The sequence below is a fragment of the Cygnus atratus genome, chromosome 2 (genome assembly GCF_013377495.2).
Source record: "Cygnus atratus isolate AKBS03 ecotype Queensland, Australia chromosome 2, CAtr_DNAZoo_HiC_assembly, whole genome shotgun sequence".
Lineage (NCBI taxonomy): Eukaryota > Metazoa > Chordata > Aves > Anseriformes > Anatidae > Cygnus > Cygnus atratus.
The window spans coordinates 126,609,601-126,628,166 of record NC_066363.1 but is presented as its reverse complement, the minus strand read 5'-3'; the positions used below and the strand labels follow the sequence as shown (position 1 = coordinate 126,628,166).

General features: G+C 37.8%; 1 protein-coding gene across 1 annotated transcript in view; it reads left to right on the top strand.

The window, feature by feature from the left end:
* The first annotated feature begins 13,585 nt into the window (after window positions 1–13,585).
* TRPA1 (transient receptor potential cation channel subfamily A member 1) overlaps window positions 13,586–18,566 on the top strand; it is a 39,067-nt gene continuing 34,086 nt past the window's right edge. The window contains exons 1-3 of the mRNA XM_035563088.1: window positions 13,586–13,705; window positions 16,098–16,260; window positions 18,017–18,192. Of these exons, the coding sequence (XP_035418981.1) occupies window positions 13,586–13,705; window positions 16,098–16,260; window positions 18,017–18,192 (459 nt within the window). The remainder of the gene's footprint in view (window positions 13,706–16,097; window positions 16,261–18,016; window positions 18,193–18,566) is intronic.

Below are 18,566 nucleotides of genomic sequence, written 5' to 3'. Positions count from 1 at the left end.
TCATCATGGATTTGGCCTTCAGCAATGAAGAAATCTTTGCCTTTTGTGAGTCATGAGATTAAAACTTTCTGTGCAGGTCTGAAACAAACTTTTTGCCACAAAAAGGTATGATGAGGCATGATTTAGTTGTGTAACACTGAGAGTGTTCTCTAGTTCTTGTCTACATTCCATAATACAGGATAAATTTCACTTAACTACATGGTGCAGGAAATTCTAAGAGGAAGTTGATGACTACATCACCTCTTTTGAATATCAAAATCCAATGGCAAAAGAGCAGGAGAACACTGTCCATTCAGAAAAAAAATGTTTGTATAGACATCAAATGAAGGAAAACTTGCATTTAAGCCTCAAGCAGAACAAAGGAAGAAAACACACACAGAAGTGCTCATTGGTCTGTTCACCCAAGACCTTGAGATGCTTAAGCAGTGAAGAGAAGTAAAAGATTTTTTCCCTTGATATATCCTCCATATCAGCTTCTTAGTCTGGTCTGGCCCGGTGCTGCTTACACAGAATAACAGGCAAGAAATTAATTGCTTTTGGAAATACCTTATTTGATCACTTCCTTTCTGTGTATACTCAGAATACACAATGTATCTGTGAAGAAAAAGAAGCATTCTATGCTATTTCTACAGTTTACTACAAATCCAAACTGTTTATATCAGCACCACCTGTGAAACACTTACATACTGAGGGAAAAAAGAGGAAAAGGCAGGAGCTCATAAATGGGTTTGATCTTATGTTTCATCATGCAGTGTGTTGACAGCCATCACAATTTCAATGACACTTTGACTTGTGTGATATTTGAACTGAATGGCAGTGGTCTAAGTGTAATTTAAGTATATAACTCTTCATCTTCTCAGCTCCCCATGTTTCTGAGGACTTCCATTTCCACATTTGTGGCCATGTGGATGCCACAAGTTGTTTTTATTAGTCTCAATTATGTTTCGATCTGCAACTTTAAAGAAATCCGTGAAGTGAAAGATGGCAAGGGAGGGTGGAACAGGAGCTACTTAGTAATTATTCAGGCTGATCATTGCTTTGTGGCTGTGTGAATATTTCTTAGTTCCTCACTTCCTCTAGAAAGCAGGAAAGAGATAATGAAAGAATAACTGATGAGGAGGGACCTAGCAATGTTTGATGCTGCTAAGGAAATATGGATGCGCAGATTTCAAATGGACAAAAAGCACATCACGCAAAGAGAGACAGAGAGTCTCTGTATGATGGTTTCTAAGAAGCTACGTTTGCCCTAGTAGCCATTGTGGTGTGACATACTTTAAACATCATTTATATTTAGAATTGTTCCTTAGCGTTCTGGATGTTTGCTTCCTCCTTAGTTAATATACAGGTAACTGGAAGCAAATTGTTTGATTGCCTTTGTACAGGATCAATACGCTGCTATCCTCTTTTGCTGTTCCTACAAGGCCAGTTGTTTGTTTCCTGAAATTTTGGAGATTTTTATCATAAATTGACTCAACTGACTTTAAAGCAGTAACTTCAAGATAAGGCAACCTTTAATTGTCAGGTAAATCCATTTTCCTGTGTGACGTGTAACACAAAAAATATGTATCTTACTATGTTTTTTATAGTTTAAGCTTCTTTTATATTTCAGGTAGGAATCAGTTTATTCCTGTGTCTTGGAAAGACTAAGAAGAGGGGAATCAATTTATGCTGTTTCAAGCTGTCATGACTAAATTGCTCCTTGTATTCCTGATAGCTCTATGCTATACTTTTATCACTACAGCAAGTCAGATCCAAAAGGTCACAGAGGCTAGGCTGTGTAGAAGTTATGAAATAATTCATATATGGATAAAAACTAAAACAGATATAAAATTACTTGAAAAATATATGCAGATGTTAACTAGAAGTCCATTAAAATGAGCAAGGAAAAAAGTAACTCATAGGTAAAAGGGCACAAAGACATCTGGAGAAGAATGAAAAGAAGAGGTTATGACAATATTACATGCAAGCAATCTGATCCTGTTTCAGCTAATTGATGACTGTTTTCATCACCTGAGGATCCCCTTATCATATCTATATTGCACCTTGCACTTGGGTGTCCAGGTAATTCTGATCCTCAATCTCATGATCAGAATGACCTAATTACAGAGCTGGTAACATTTTATTTTCTATGCAAACGAACACGTGTGACGTCTCTAAGTGTCCTTTCTGGCGTCAAACTCAGTTGCACCAAGGTTTCCGAACTATTTTGTTGGCATCGCTGCCTACAGTGGTAGCAACAGGCAACACCAGTGATGGCAGCAGCTGCAGCTGTGGGGTCCTTGACAAACTGCTTGCCATTTTGAAGTGGCTGGAGTGCTGCTAGTTGTACATAATTTGTATTACATTAGCTGACAACAATACACCTCTAGGGTTATGACAAACACAGATTATTGTGTGCTTGAGTTCGGAAACGTGAACATAGTGCAGCTGAAAAAGTCTCTCAGGAGACGCCATGAATTTTAAAGGATCCAAAAAAGTTTATCGTGCAGGCAATGGTAGTTGACTCCCTGGCCACCATGGCACAGCTAAAAGAGTGTGGAAGGATATATTTACAGACTCTTCTGGAAAAGAGCTTTTCCTGGCATACCCAGCTCTCCATCTGTTTGATGGACTTATGTAGATGAGGGAGACTATTGCTGATCCTAAGAGCAACTGAGCAAAATCATTGTGGAGTCAATAGTCACCATGGATTTAAAGTGGAAGGACTGAGTACATTTGATGGGACAAGTGGCACTGAGACCCAAAGTCATTGAATTCACTTGGTAGGTAGGCTGCCTGGACCTACTTTTAGAAATCCTCTAAGGAGACTTTCCCACTATATTGTTTTTCCAAAATGGTTATTTTACAACAACCAAGGTTTTACCCTTGAAACTGGACAGCATTATTGAGGACATTTTCTTCTACGCTCCTCCTGCCTGTTGCTTTCTCATTATCTTGTTCTATTTCCCCCCTTTTCTTCAGTTTGTCAAACCCAAGAACATCATCAACAATGACTATGCTGCTTTCACTAACTAATAAAACATTCCACTGAACTCAGAATCAGTAGCTTTATTGCCTCCAGGTTGATAATTGGTTTGGGTCAGCTCACTGTAAGTGGCATAAGTAGACAGACTGATGACTTTGTGCAATTGAATGTCAGATTTTCTCTTCTGGGATTAAAACAGTACGGAAACAAACTGTATGTATATACTGAAAGCTTCATCAGCTGTGTTCTGCTTCTCGTGTTATTTCCAACTATATATATATATTTTTAATTTAGACCAATAACGTAAGTAAACAAAATCACGGTTTACCGTGTTTGCAAGAACGCTATGAATATCCAAGTTAGTATTTACAGATCTAAAAAATCCACATCGTAAAGTATCTACTAATGTTATAAACACAAAAAAGGGACCCAGGGTAAATATTTAACATACAGCTTTAAATAGCTTATGGCTAGAATATATGGAGATGGCAGATGCAAACTGTCTTTTCAACACATTTAGCTACCTTATGAAACAGGCAAGGCATTTGACATAGCTCTGATTCATAAAACTTAAAATTATAAACATAAATTCATTTTTCTATGATATTATGCCTCAGTTACTATGAGCTAATTGAAAGGTCTGAAGCATTTTTAGACTTCCAGCTTGTATGTGCAGGTATATATATGTATATGCTTGTATATATATATGACTCCCTCAGACAAACAACGTACAAATCTTTCTTACAAATTCCTCTTTTGCAGCAGCTTTCAGTTGTATTTTCATTTTTCATTGCAAGACAGTTATATTTTCAAATGGACTGACTGTTTATCTTTGTGTAGTTTTAACAACACTTTTCGAAAAAAAAAAAAAAATTTTGAATGGCTTATAACTCTCAATAAACAGAATGAGTCATATTAACAGATGTGGTCTTGGCTGTCACCACAGGTAAGCACGCTGCTATCTCGTGACTTCCTGTGCAACGTAATTGATTGGTGTATGAGTGTCACCATATCTGTCGCTCTGTTTAAGCACTGTAATCACTATGGCCACTCCAAATAGGCACTTGGAAATCTAACACAATGGGCAAAGTTGACAGCTATTGTAAAAGGACAAATCATTTCAGATGGTCTAAAAGAGTTAGAAATCCAACCTTAACAGAATACCTACCACTGTAGGATTCTTTGAAACTTCCTAACAGGAAATAAATTGTGTGCCAACAGATGCAAAAATATCATAGAAGGTCAATCCAGTAGAACTGTTTATGAAAAAAGGTATGTACATACTAATCAATCAAATTGTTTATTGTCAGAGAGGAAGGGATAGTATAGAAGCAGCAATGGCCGAGAGAAGAGCTTTATTTTCTTTCATTATGAAGGTGATCCATAATGATTTATAATGAAATAGTTTTGCAGGTGTTAAAATTCTTTAAATGACATCCTAGTGCCTTCGATATACTAGATAATACTTCACACTGTCATCCCATTGAAGTCAGCTGTATTCACAGTTATCGTAATTTTCACTAAGTAAAAGAAAGGATGTATCCAAGAAGCAAGGTTGTAATGCATTTTTTGAGGGCTCACATTAATTTTAGTGATAACAAAATATAATACAAAAAATCTTCCTTTTCATAAAAATGTCACATTCATTGAGAAGATATCATAGTGCAAACACTTGAACTTAATACAGGCTGCATCCTTAGACATATATTCTACATTATTTGAGAAACGTTAAACTTGTTTCTTGCTTTGAAATATAGTATCTCTGATATCTTTGAAATATAGTATCTCTATTCCAGAAAACAAAAATAGAGCCTTTAGGCAGAGAAAATGCTGAAGAAAAATCAAGAAATTATCCAGGGTATATTCAACTAGATGTATTTAGACAATTTTTCTGATGAAACCCTTCCTCATGAACCTGTCCAATGTTTTCACCTTTTACAGTGCTGAATACCTGGTGCACTTTGGCATTATGCATATACTATGAATTTGTTTTCTCATCTTCAGTTTATAAAGATTCTTATTAAAGATCAACTTTCTGTCAGGAAAGAAAATACTTTGATAGTATTTTACTGGTTTCTCAATTCCTCTCTGTTTTCCCTTTCCCACAACACCACCATATGACAATACCCCCTAAAAGCCCCTTCTCCTAACAAAGATTTTCCACTTTTCTATTTATTTTTTAACCTTAGCTCTGGACTCATTAATTGTGATATCTAAAATGTTTACTTTGACATTACCAGTGCTAGTCCTTCACGTTTTCTCAACTCTATGGAAGGTATTTTCACTAAAATACTAAAACATATTTGCATTTATCTTTAAAAAAATAATAATAATTCCCTTTGATTTCTCTGTCATTTTTCATTCCATAGTACTATGAAGTTTTCCTAATACTTTCCTGTTGGTCTTAGGAAATGCATTCTTAAAAATGGATAAATGATTCAGGTTTAGATCCCCAAGGTACTTAAGCACCTAATTCCCATCCACTCCTAGGGTCTATTTTTAAGTTAGTACTTAATGAGTTTCAAATGCTAAAGGGTGCTTTCAATACTTATGTGGCCAGGTCTATAAAATAAACCTTGAAGTTTAATTCCACAGTGTATGCAGCCTTGGGACTCCTCTGTCTGACATAATTGCATCCTGGAATTCTTCCTTCATCACGTTACAAAGTCTTTTGGTTGCTTTTTCCTTACAGGGACTATCTAGAAGTTAGGAACTTAAATATCCCTACATATCCCATAGAATTACCTAGTGATGATAGACAACTTCTGTAAGGAGAAGTTTCTAAGTTGTTTGATTTCTGTAGGTTAGAAAGCTGTTCTTCATCTGTCTTCTTGAGTCACTAAGCTTTTCTGGTCATGAACAGAGCTAGCATGGATGAGTTACAATGCTTGGTGCTTTTCAGCAGGCTGGGGAAGGATGAGCTGCAGAATCAGAAGGTCGAGCCTTGTCAAAAGTTGATTTAGGAGACTTCATGTAAATTTAAATACTTTATTCTAAATATTTTGGTGTTGTCAAGCTTCAATGTGATCGAAATAATAGAAAAGCTTGAAAATGTGCTTCTCTGAGCGACAGACCAAATCCCTGGTTTGAAAATCAGTAAGACTCATAGATTCTGAAGCACGAAGATGAAATCACACAGACCTTAAATCTGTGATATTGCTCAGAGTATATGAGCTGCTTTCCCGATTGCATAATTACGTATTTTAGCATATGTGGTTAGATAATTTGACTGATACATGCATGCTAGCACAAGGAAACATTGTTCTCTATCAAAAAGCTAGCCACAGTAACTGTTCCAGCATCAGAGAACTGTATAGTCTGACTTTCAGTGTAATGCAGATGGGGCCAAGGAGTCATCTGAGAATTAGTTCAAATGAACTAAGCAATTTTGTGGCACTTTCAAAATAAAGTGCAGAAAACAAAGTATGATGTATATTTCAAAAAGTGGGAACATGTAACTCTTATGTTGCCCCACATTGCATTAGATACTGATCACAGTCCACTACTTTTTGTATGCAAACTCTAATTTTTGAAGCATTTAATGCTAAAGTGAGTCTTCATAAGTAGCCAGTATTTCTCTTCAGTGATATTTAGATTTTCCATTAAAAGCAATTAGTTCACTGCAAATAGGTAAACAAGTACCCTCCAGTGACTACCTAACAAAACAAAAACTACTCAAAGATATCGCATTAGAAAAAACTTCTGGTACAAAAGGTACATTTGCAGCCAGAAATGAAAATGGATGGGGTTTGATCAGAAGTATTTAAAAGAGAATGCTTCAAGGATCACTTGATGAATACTGATGCTCCTCCCACGCTAAGCAATGCATCCCACCTCTTTTAAATAAGCGTCTGGCTACACAGAGCAAGCCACTGGATGACATACCTGGTGGCTTCACACGTCACAAGAACTTACTGATACAAGAATCAGATAAGGATTCAAATAGTCATATCTTTATTTTCTTTATATATGTGTTGCTTCCGAGAGAAATCACCTGCAAACATCTTGAATGGTAAGCAGAATATAGTTTTCCTGTAGCTCAAATTCTGTTGCTCAAATTTTTGTTGGGCCTATTTTTGTTACGCTTTTAGGGAGCTGTCTGTGTTAAAAATACAGGATAGAATATTTGGAATTCATATTTATATGTAAATTTTTCATACTTTCAGCTAATTGAAGAACTGTATGATACATAGCATAGTGAATTTTAATAAAAACTACTTTTTCGAAGCAGGAAAATGCAAGTAATGTACAAATAATGTGCCATCCTTTCATGTTCAGTATGAATTTACATTTCTTTTAATTGGCAATACTTTTTCACAATCTAGCTTTTATTTTGGCCACCAGATATTGTTTCTTTTCCCCAGTAGATACATATGAAAAAATATATATATCTAAATATTGCACCTACCTTACTAGTAAATATTAACTATTTGTTGGTAACTGAAATATTTAATTATATTGGCTAAGACTAAAATACACTATTATTACTGATGGTCTCATCATCATTTCATATCTACTACATATGACATAGAAAATATATTTCAAACAAGTACCATATCTATTCCACCTAATAAACATACAGAATTTATTCTTAGAGAAACACAACATCTCAATGACTTTGATATTACTACCACCCTCAAGCTAGGATGGGAATGTCCAGATCTTGAGGAAATCAAATCGAGAATCAGCAAGTTATAAGGACTGTCTTACATACGGGATATTCCATTTAAAGACGTTTCATAAAAACAATTTGGCCTTTTTCTCTTTTCTGAATTATATTAGTTTAAACTAATTTAAAAAGAAATTCTATTTCTATATTTTACAAATTCAGATATGTAAGCATCATTTTCACTTAATTATATATGCAGGCCCATTTTCAAGATGTTCTCATCAATTTTAAAATAATATATATAGTTTATCTGCACCATATGACATAAATTTTAATAATTCTAGTTTTGAACAAGTTGTGTTTTTTTTTCCTATCCTGACAGAAATATAGTTTAATATACCAAAAGTTCTGCTTCATGATTCCAGTGTAATTTCATGGGCAATTCTTTGAGAAGAAAAAATAAATAAATAAAATCATATAGACATTTAGGAAAATAACACTGATGTTTGAAAGAAGTGAAAATCTGAGATGTAGTCAGAGATAGATGATAGGAACTGCATTCTATTTTGACAAACTGACATTCTGTTGTGGTTATACCATTCTGTGAGGATCCACAGAGAGCATATCATGAAGACTTCAAGTGTTTTCTCCTTTGGCAATATAGTTCTATTTTTTACTCACAGTTACTCGTATAAAATGTTCAGGTTAACCACTGGAAAGGTAGGAGCTATGTCTCCTTTAGATATTAGAAATTCTGGGAGTGCAAGGCATGCACTCTGTCCAGAAACTGTTTGCATATGAGAAGGTTAGAGAGTTAAGTGAATCCTCTTCATATGAAAAATGAAAGTATAGCCAGCAGAAGCTAAGGGGAAGACAGGCTTTGGATGGATAATATGTACAGAAAGAAAATAATGTCAGGTAAAGAGAAGAAAGAGGATTAAGCAACCACAAAATGTAAACAGAGAAGCCAATGGAGAAGAATTTGCAAGAGAGAGATGGTAGGATGATATTGTAGACAGGGTAGAGTTACCGTTGTAAAAATAATTTTGAAATGCTGACATTAATACTATTGGAAATAATGTGCACTGCTATTTTACATTCAGCATTTAGGATGAAGAACCGCGTGCACGTTAGGACAGCAATGGTGATACAAAACATGCGGCTGATGAGGAAAGAACAAACAGCACTAAGAAAAAATATTTTCTGAATGTAACAATGGTCAGCAAGAAAGTCCTTAAATTAGACTGTAGGTATATTTAGGCATTTAGGTTTCTTAAATATGAGTGTCTTGCCTAAAACAAACTCTTGCCTAACACTTACATGTATGAATATCCTGAGGAACATATATTTCATGTCTGTTTCTCCAGTTGTTTACAGCTGGTACACCTAGAGGTATATCTCTGCAATATCCAGAACTGAAATCAATTTGCACATAATAGCCAAGCTTAAGACTGGTTGGACATTATGGACCAGAAAGTTTCTGAAGCCTGATAGTTCAACTTTTCCTAAATTTGGCTGTTAAGGGATGTCAGGGTTGAGGTCCCTGCTTCAAAGATGGTTGCTGGGTTTGGTCAATGATAGCTGAATGAAAAACTGCAAAAACGGTCCTGGAGGTAGAAACAAGAAGGTAAGTTTTCCAGTGAGCTAGGGAGCCAGACATCACTTTGACCCTGACATGGTCATGGGCAACCTGCTCTGGGTGGCCCTGCTTGGGTTGGACCAGGGGACTTGCAGAGGTCCCTTCCAGCCTCAGTCATTCTGTGGTTCTGTTTCAGTCTCTGGCTCTACATTAGCACAGCTTCATCAGGAGGAGTAGAGAGCATCACTACCAGAAAGCAACCTACCATACTGTGGCCAGGACTGTTTTCTTAAAAAGTACGAGAAGTCTGAGGGAGACTTATGTTGCGGTTTTCAACTGTACATGGTATGTAAGAAGCCTTATGCTTGCAAGAGGTAGCTTGCAAGGAACGTCTTAGCTCCCTTATTCACAGGAGGATTACTGTTTGAAACAGGTACCTGGGTCACATTCACCTGCACACGCTCCATTCTGAAGCATCCAGTTCTCGCAGGGGCAGGGCGTTTGGGATTGTATTCACTTTTGCAGTAGGCTACCACCCTTTTGTAGATCCAGCTTATATGCTTCTTGTCTGAAGAATTAAGAGCAAGACTCAATATGTCTAATATAGTATTTCATATCTGGTTATCACCAGGAAAAAAAACAAACCAAAACAAAAAAAAACACCACAGCATAGAGGGATAATTATTGTTTTCTATATTCACTTTTTTTGAACAAGGTATGTAATAAATCTGTCAGTAACTTAAAATCTTCTGCTGAGGATTACAGCATGTTCCTTACCTTATCAAAATGTCAAGAAGAAAAAATACAATGAAAAATCCATTAGATGTATCTGTAAAATGTGAGTTAAATGAGTTAAATTCAACTTTTTTCTCAACTGGAAGTATAAGAATGTTTCTAAAAACTTGTAAGAGACAGTGTGTCCAAGCTTGGTTAGGCAGTAGGTCAGATTAATTTCTAGATGACCGTAACCAATATCTGAAGTAACATCAGAAATTCATTTGGCTTACTGAATTAAGCTGACAATACAAAATCCTCAATATAATTTTACACTTCATAATTTGTATAACACTGTTGCCAAATAAAGCACTTCCAAAGCAGAAAACATACAGTACATTCTTTTCATTACTGTTATTTGCTTGAATTTGCAGTTCTTATGCCTACAAATTTAACAAAATTGCAGTACACTATTACTAAGGCTACAGGACTGGAATGGTGCATATTTACTGTATATACAATTTAATTATTAAACAATCATTTTTAATGAAATGTTACTCTGTGGTTACTTCTAGTGAGCTTTGCTTGTACTAATGGATCCACTATTCTACCATTAGCAAGATCATGTTTGAAATAAAATGGTATAAATGTATTTTAATCCACTCTTGGGAAAAACAGTCATAAAAAGGTTACTCTTTGACTACTTATGTGAATTAGTTCCTTATGTCAAATCATTGTGTAGAAATAAAAGCTGTGGTCAGCCTACTTAAAATTCCATTTGATTCCTCCTGGGAATGGAAAATCTGTATTATTTTTCATCGTCTGAACATTCTTCTGAATATTTACTAGAAGACTGAAAACTAACAGTAATTCTAAAAGAAGGGAGCAGCATTATCAGATTCAAGAAAATAAGTAAAACTGGTTGTTTGAGGATCATGACATTTATTTTTTCACAGCATTATTCTGACTGCAGTTTAGAGAGGTTTAAGAAAAAATGGATGATATGAACTTAACAATACTTACCAATGTTTCAGTGATCTCTGTCTTTATTTCCAGGTAATGATTCTTGCAGAAAACAGCGTTTGTTTTCTTTATACAGCATCTAGACTGCTACTTGTTGAGTTGAATTTTTCATAAAGAGGGCTATAGACAACACAAAAGTCAAGGCTAGACAGGGAATTAAAAGGGGCTTCACCATGGAAAGGTGAACAATCTCACCAACTGGGGCTGCTCTTAATGGAAGTACCATGAAAGGGTTTAGAAATACAAAGGACTCCTCCAGTGACTTAATCTCAAGACATACAATTAAAATCACTGAAGTCACTAACGGCTAGCTTTCTTGAGTATAGCTTTCTTGCTGTAGCATAAATTACCCTCTTTCACTGTCACGGTTAAAGATGACGTAAAAATGTACCTTAAATGTGCTGCTGTTGAACATTTACAGTACCTATGACTTCCACAGAATGTGGGCTGAATACATGTTTTTTTCATTTTTTTAATGTTGCCTGAAAAATCATATGACTGAAGGTCTACACCACAAGCATTTAAAATCACTGAGTTAGTCTTAGGACTATATAATCTTAGGATTTTAAGACTATTGGGTTAAGGGTGTGTAACTTAAAGCAACTTACTATACATGGTTCTGGAGTTAAAGGTTCTAGGATCAAAACAGTGAACACAGTGTTTCAGAGAAGTCTGGCATTACACGCAGCTGTGGAACTATCTGAAGGAACTGGCAAGTGCAAAAGTATAAATGATGCCAGTGATATGTGCATTTGGGAAAGTCCTTCAGTAAGGTCCCTCCTTGTTGTCTCTTAAAGAAAAAAAAAATTGTGCTAGGACAGGCAGGCAGGATTTCCTGAACCTGATTAAGGGCTACAAAACACAGAATAGAAATAAAGGGATAGTATTTGCAAAGCAGGGAGGTTCCTTAGGACCCCACAAAATCAGCATTGGGACCAATGGTGTAAAGATATTCTGGTGACCAGGAAGGCATTGTTGAATTTTTCAGAATGACCAAAAACGAAGATAACTGTGGGGTATAGAGTAATGCAATGTCAAATGAAATTCAATGTTGGTAAATGCTAAGTGGGCACACAGGGGAACCATAAACCCAACTACCCTCACACGATAATTAATGCTATTTATACTATCACCACTCAGAAAAGGGATTGTGGTGGAGCAGCAAAAATTCTCTAGAGACTTAGCTCAATGGCATTCAAAAAAGCAAATACCATTGTGAACATTTAGGAGAGGAATGAAGAAAAAAAATGAGCAACTAATTAATAGCATTGCATGACTACAAGATTTCTGCTCGTAGGTCTTGTCATCCCATTTCAAAAGGAGCATAGAAAAGATGCAGAGTAGCAGGATGAGGATGCTCAGGGATATTAAATGGCTTCCCTCAGAAAGGAAACCATGCAAACCCAGTCCCATCAGCAAGAAAAGATGGAAAAAAACTTCTCGAAATATTGAGTAGTAACAGGAATAAAAAATGGGAAACAACTCTCAATTTCTCCAAATAAAAACGCTAGGGAGCACTAAGTGAAATTAGTGGTAAAAAGAATTTTTTTTTTTTCCCCACAAATACACAATGAAATTATGGCACTTAGTGCCACAGGATGTTGTGGCACGAACAGCATAAAAAGGGCTCCAAAAGGGCAGGAGCAAAGTAATGGAGAATTACGAATTGATGGGTATTAAACAGGCTGGACTGCATGCAACACCTGGGTCAGGAAGCTGTTGAGGGCCGCAAACCATGACCTCACAGGCAGAAAGCGCTCCCACACGCTTCCTATTACTTTTCCCAAGCATCTGCCCCGGCCGCTACTTTGAGCCAGGACTGCAAGCCTGACCTTTGGTATGGCTTTTCTTATCACATTAAGTAAACTGTTAGCTTTCCTGAATTACAAACGATTTCATTAAAGGCTCAGTATGACTCAGTTAAAGTTGCTTTAGTGGTTAACCCTTTGAAATACGTCGCACCGCTTCTTTCTACATTTTTCCTACAGCTTTCCTAAGCTGCTCCGGATTTTCTGGTACAACAAGGGCTAGAAGAAAGTCCTCTGAGCCCCCACTGTGCCGCTACAAGGCAGGGGCTGGCCCAGAGGAGTGTTTCTTCTTCTCGCAGTTTCGCACCGGGTGCCCCAATTTTGCGCTGCCTCTTCCTTCGGTGCAGGTTTCGCCTTCACAGATGCGCTGAGATCTTTAGGGCTGCCCGGCCGGCAGATACTCCGGAAATCTCGCAGCACTGAGAGAATTAAAAAACAAAAACAAAAACAACAACAAAAAAAAAAAAAAGCGTGGGCGCTCGGCTCCCTCCCCACATTGACCCCACCGCAGGCGGCCGGCCGTGGCACCGCTCTCCGACGGCGGCGCCTGAGGGAGCCGGGCTTCTCCCCCTGAGGGACGACCCCGGGCGCTGCCTCTGAGCGGAGGGACGATCCTCCCCCGGCCCCGGGAGAGCTAACAGCCCTCGAAGCCGCGACACCCGAAGCCCCCTCCGGGCCCCCGGGCGCGGGGGCGGCCCCGGCCGGCATCGTTTCGCCCTCCCGGGGGCAGCGGCGGAGCGCCTCCGCCCGCTTTCCCCGCCTCCTGCCGGCTCCGCGGCGGAGCGGCCGGGTCTGTGCCTCGGCGGCGGCCGCCACTCGGTCTCTCGCCCCGCAGGTAGCCGGAGCGGGCGGAGCGGGCGCTGCTCGGAGCCGGGCGGGCGGGCGCCATGAAGCGCTCTCTGTGGCGGCTCTGCCAGTCGCGGGAGAAGGCGGCCGGGTCCAGCGCCTACCAGGGCGTCGTCTGCGAAGCGGATGCCGCCTCCGTCGCCTCGCAGGATGTCTTCAAGGTGCGTGGGGAGGGCAGCGGGTTGCTGCCCAGTGGGGTGGGGGGTCCCCGGGGTGGAGGGTAGCGGGGGTGAAGCCCGGTGGGGATACGATGGCGCCCATGGCAGAGACTTGGGGTGGGGGGCGTGAGGTGGGCAAGGGGCGTGAGGCGAGCAAGACAGGGAAAAGGTGTCATGTCCCTGATAACCTTCCCTCCACAACACCTTTTCCATGGCCATGTCGAGGTGCCCCCGAAGAGCTGTGAGGGGCGGGAGGTGGCATGGTGGCGGTGGCTCAAAGGCCAGAGTAGGGCAAAGGGAGGGTGTGAGGAGCTGAAATGGGCTGGCACTCCCCGGCATGGCTCTGTGGAGGAGACCCCTCTTCCAGAGGTCTACATGGTGATGTGGTCATGAGTACACCCTCTAGCAAAAACGTCCCAAAAAGAAAGTTGAGTACTGGAACTGTTACGGAGGAAAAGGGAGAACAGGACAAGAAGTGATGCATTCATGTTGCAATAAGAGAAACCTTGACCAGATGCTAGAGAAGCCTTTTGTAACAGTCAGAATAATTAAGCAAAAGGTTAATTAGATGACAACCTATTCTTAAAAATCTCCAAAGTTACCTAAACAAATATGCTAAAGTACGTGGGTGTGTTTGATGTCATTTCTAACCTCACGCCCCACGTGCCAGCTCTAGTCCCAAGCAACACCTCCTCTGCGTTACATGAGTTGCTGCTCAGGTAGGTGATCTGTCCTTACGGAGCAGGTCAGGCAAACCAGAAGGGAGTTGCTGTTGGTTAAAGAGATTGCTCTTTTTTTTTTTTTTTGGTTGGTTGGTTTTTTTTTTTTGTTTGTTTGTTTGTTTTGGTGTTTTTTGTTTGTTTTGTTTTGTTTCTTTTTTTTTTCAAAGTAAACAAAGTACAAAGAGGACCTAACTGATTTCTTGCTTTCCTATTTTGTTACGGAAACACTGCAGTACTGGCTAAACAATCTTATTTTTGATGTTAGAAATTCTCATCATGCAGTATTTCAGCCACATTTTATCTCACATTGACAAAAAGTCCCAACTTAGTGACGAAATGTGATTTAAATCGGTAGAATGATTTAAAATTATTTACAATTAAAATTACATTATAATGTAAGGAGGAATACAAGGTACTTGATGCATATATATAGGGATCTATAATAATTTCTTAAATAGTCCTTCAGTGTGTATAAAATGTGTAGATGTTTGTGTATGTAATTGACCTCTTATTTTTATGACTGTTGAGTCATCCTGAATACCCATTTCACAATGATATCGCCTGTTTTCTATCAGCAATCTCCAATTGCACTTTTGGAGCAGATGCTACCCCTGTGTTTGGCCCCAATGTCCTAAATCTTTAAACACATTTGTAACATCATTCACATGAGTAATCTCATTGATGTCAATGGGACTATTAAGGTGAAAGAAGTTAAACACATGCTTAAGTGTTTGAATGAGCAGCCCCATAACATGTATTTGCTTAATGAGATCAAAAATTGTTGAGTCTTTGTGGCTTGAGGGATCCTGGAGATGAAGTTTTTCTTTTCTTTTGCTGCTGAGGAGGGAATGGTGATTTTTGGGATTTCCTTTTTTCTTGCTTTGCTTTCTTAATCATATTTGAGAGTTTGCATTACTTTTGGTATGCATTTTTCTCTACCCCCCCCGCCTTTTTTTTTGATTCCCTTTTAATCTTTTTTAATAACTTGAATAACTTTAGATTTTGGCCCATTCTATTGCACTCATTTTTACTACCTTTCCTCATCTGCAAGAATGTTTTTTGAAACACTTTAACTTCCTAGAGGAAGAATCTGCAGGCTTTCCATAGTGGGTTTAGGCTGCGAAGTGCAACATCAGGGTTGTATAAAGATGTCAGAGGGCTGAGCTGTCAGAGGGTTTTTATTGTATTACAGCGTGAAGATGCTGGGTTGTTTTGAGCTGAGGCCCATGGGATGCAAGTAGGATAGAGCTGTAAACTGAAGAATTTATTGGTTGCTCTGACATATAATCATAGATTATATATGCTCCGATTTTACAATCGTAGAAACCCAAGGGCTGGAATCAAAAGCCCATATCATAATGTCAGTCTCTGTAGAAAAGTCCAGAAGAGGAGATGAACATGGTTATCAGTTTTTCATCTCTCTTGAATTCATTTGATTTGGTCACAGCTGCAGAGTACATAACTGAAAGTGATGAGTTTTTTAGTTCGAGGTTCCTGGGTTGGAGGGACAATCTTGATCTCACTGCAGAAGATGAAATAATATATTCTAGATCACTTCCATTTTTGTTAATTTTTGTTCTGTTCAGTAAAATCAGTTTCACTGTTGACTTGATCTGATCAGGATTTTTGTACTGCTTTATGAAAGTAAATGAGAAAATATATGTCCAAAATAGGTGATTTCAGATGGAAGTGCCTGTAGGCTGCGGAGCTTCATTAAGAAGAATCGTTCTGGACTTACCAAAGTGGATGAATTAAATGCCACCCCACTGCATCATGCTGCAGAAGGAGGTCAAATAGAATTAATGCAGTTGATTATAGATGATTCGTCCTGTGAAGGTAATTAATGCAGTTGATTATAGATGATTCGTCCTGTGAAGGTAACACACATTTTATGAATTATTTTATTTAATGGAATTAAAAAAAAAAATCAGTAATGAAAGTGTTTGTTACCCAACTTAGGTAGAATTGGTATGTGTTATCTATATTTCTACATGCAAAAATAGTTGAAACTGTCACATTTTGCAGTATCTTAGGTATGATTTGGGTCACCCTTATTGCCTTAGTACTGTTTGCTCTCTAATGCAGTGATCTGGTGCGTCTTACGTCATTTGGAACTCAGTTTTAAGGTCTTCAGATATGAAAAGGAAAACTTCACAGAAGTACATCAGGCCTGACTATCTTCCTTATGTGCATTATATATCATCTTTTATCACATTTAAAACACTGGAAACAGAAAAGTGTTGTTGTTTCTTGTACTTGTCATTCAAGTTGTTAACACTTGTTAAATATTTCCAAGTCAATTTATTGTTGATACATAATTGAATATTTTCTGAATGCACATAAGCACTTCAGACCTGTTTTAATGGAGTTCTGATATAATTTAATAAAAATGTCAGTTTAGGAGTAATACATTGGACATACAGTTCAATATAATATAGTGGAAACATATATTTGTTAAGCTGCAGACACATGGTTGGTACTAGCCAAGAGGAAACAGATATAGAAGTAAGAAAGTGTGGAGGTACTGAGAAGAAGGTACTAGTTTCTTTCATTATTATCATTTCACTCTTGTTTACTTAATAGTGGGGAAAAATAAATATTTGATGAGATAGATCATCTAAAGAATTTTAGGGAAGAAGCGGTAAGTGGGAGAACATGGGTTCTGGAATGGCGTAAAAACACTTTCTGTGAAAACATGTTGTTTAATAGTTGTTAGTCAGCGTAGTGAAACTGCCTAGAACTCCACTGATAGACTGTGGGCTACTGAGCAAACATAAAATGATGAGAAATGCTCATGAGAAATGCTCATTTTTCACCAAATGACAGACAAATTTTAGATGATTCTGGCTGAAAAATATTCTTTTTTTTTTTTTTTTCCGTATATCATTTTTGCCTTGATTTTTCAGAGTATATTTTGAAATTAATTTCCAATTTTGAAACTCAAAATATATATGTAGAACAGACCAGTTTTATGACTGACATGAACTGATTTACATCTGTGGTCTTAAACAAATTTGAATAGATGAAGGCTGTAATCCTCTCGTAATTTGCAAGCAGTTTTTTTTATCTCTTATTTTAATTGTTTGCACTTGCTTGTTCTGTGTGGCCTCTAAAGCAATGGCTGCAAAGTCAAAGAAGATAGGAAAGAGAAGAGGCAAGGAAAGAGGTAAATCAAGTAACTCTGGGGGAAAAAAAAAAAAAGAGTGTACAATAATGTGCAGGAAATAGACAGATGTTTCACCCTTCCTATCTCTCTGCTATTATAATTTCTAAAGATCTAATAAAAAGCTTTATTGTTATTTCCTAACCTTATCAAACTTCCTCTCTGCTGTTGTAATGCGCTAATACTTTAATGCACTAATATTTTAATAGAACATTTTCTCTCACCAATACACTGTTTTCAGCACAATATGTAGTTAATTTAACACAGCACATTGTGTGAAATGTGATCTTTCTCTTTTTCTCTTTAAAGAAGCAGAGTAGCACAGACCTAAAACTTCATTGAAGACACTTTTTTTAGAAAACAGGATTGTAACATTTGATGATTTTGCTTTGTTTTTGGTTTTGTTTTATTTGCTCTCCTTTGACCTAGTATTAAATGTGATGGATTCTTCTGGAAATACCCCACTGCACTGGGCCACAAAGAAAAACCAGGTTGAAAGTGTTAGTTTACTTCTCAGTAGAGGAGCCAATCCAAACATTCTCAACTCCAATATGATGGCACCTTTGCATATGGCTGTACAGTCCCTGCATAATGAAATTGTTAAGGTAAGTCTAAAGTCCACATAAATATACAGATTTGATAAGCAGCTCAGCAGCAGCTGTGTGCAGAACACCAAGACCTTGTTTATATATGCTGTATGCTGTATCCTGGATGTAGCTCCTCATATGCCTTCTTTGGCAAGCAGAATATACAACATACAATGCTTATAGAAAGGTTTGGGTCTTCTAAGCACAGCACAGGTTCTTTTTAACGCTATTTTTTGTCATTTGACCAAGTATAGTGAGAATGTTTTCATTCCATATATGGTATTTGGATATAATTTTATAATTTGTAAAGTTCTTGAATTTACTAGGTCAATGCAACCACAACACATTTTTTTTTTCTCTTTGAAGATGTCTCTTTTTCTAGTTCATCCAAA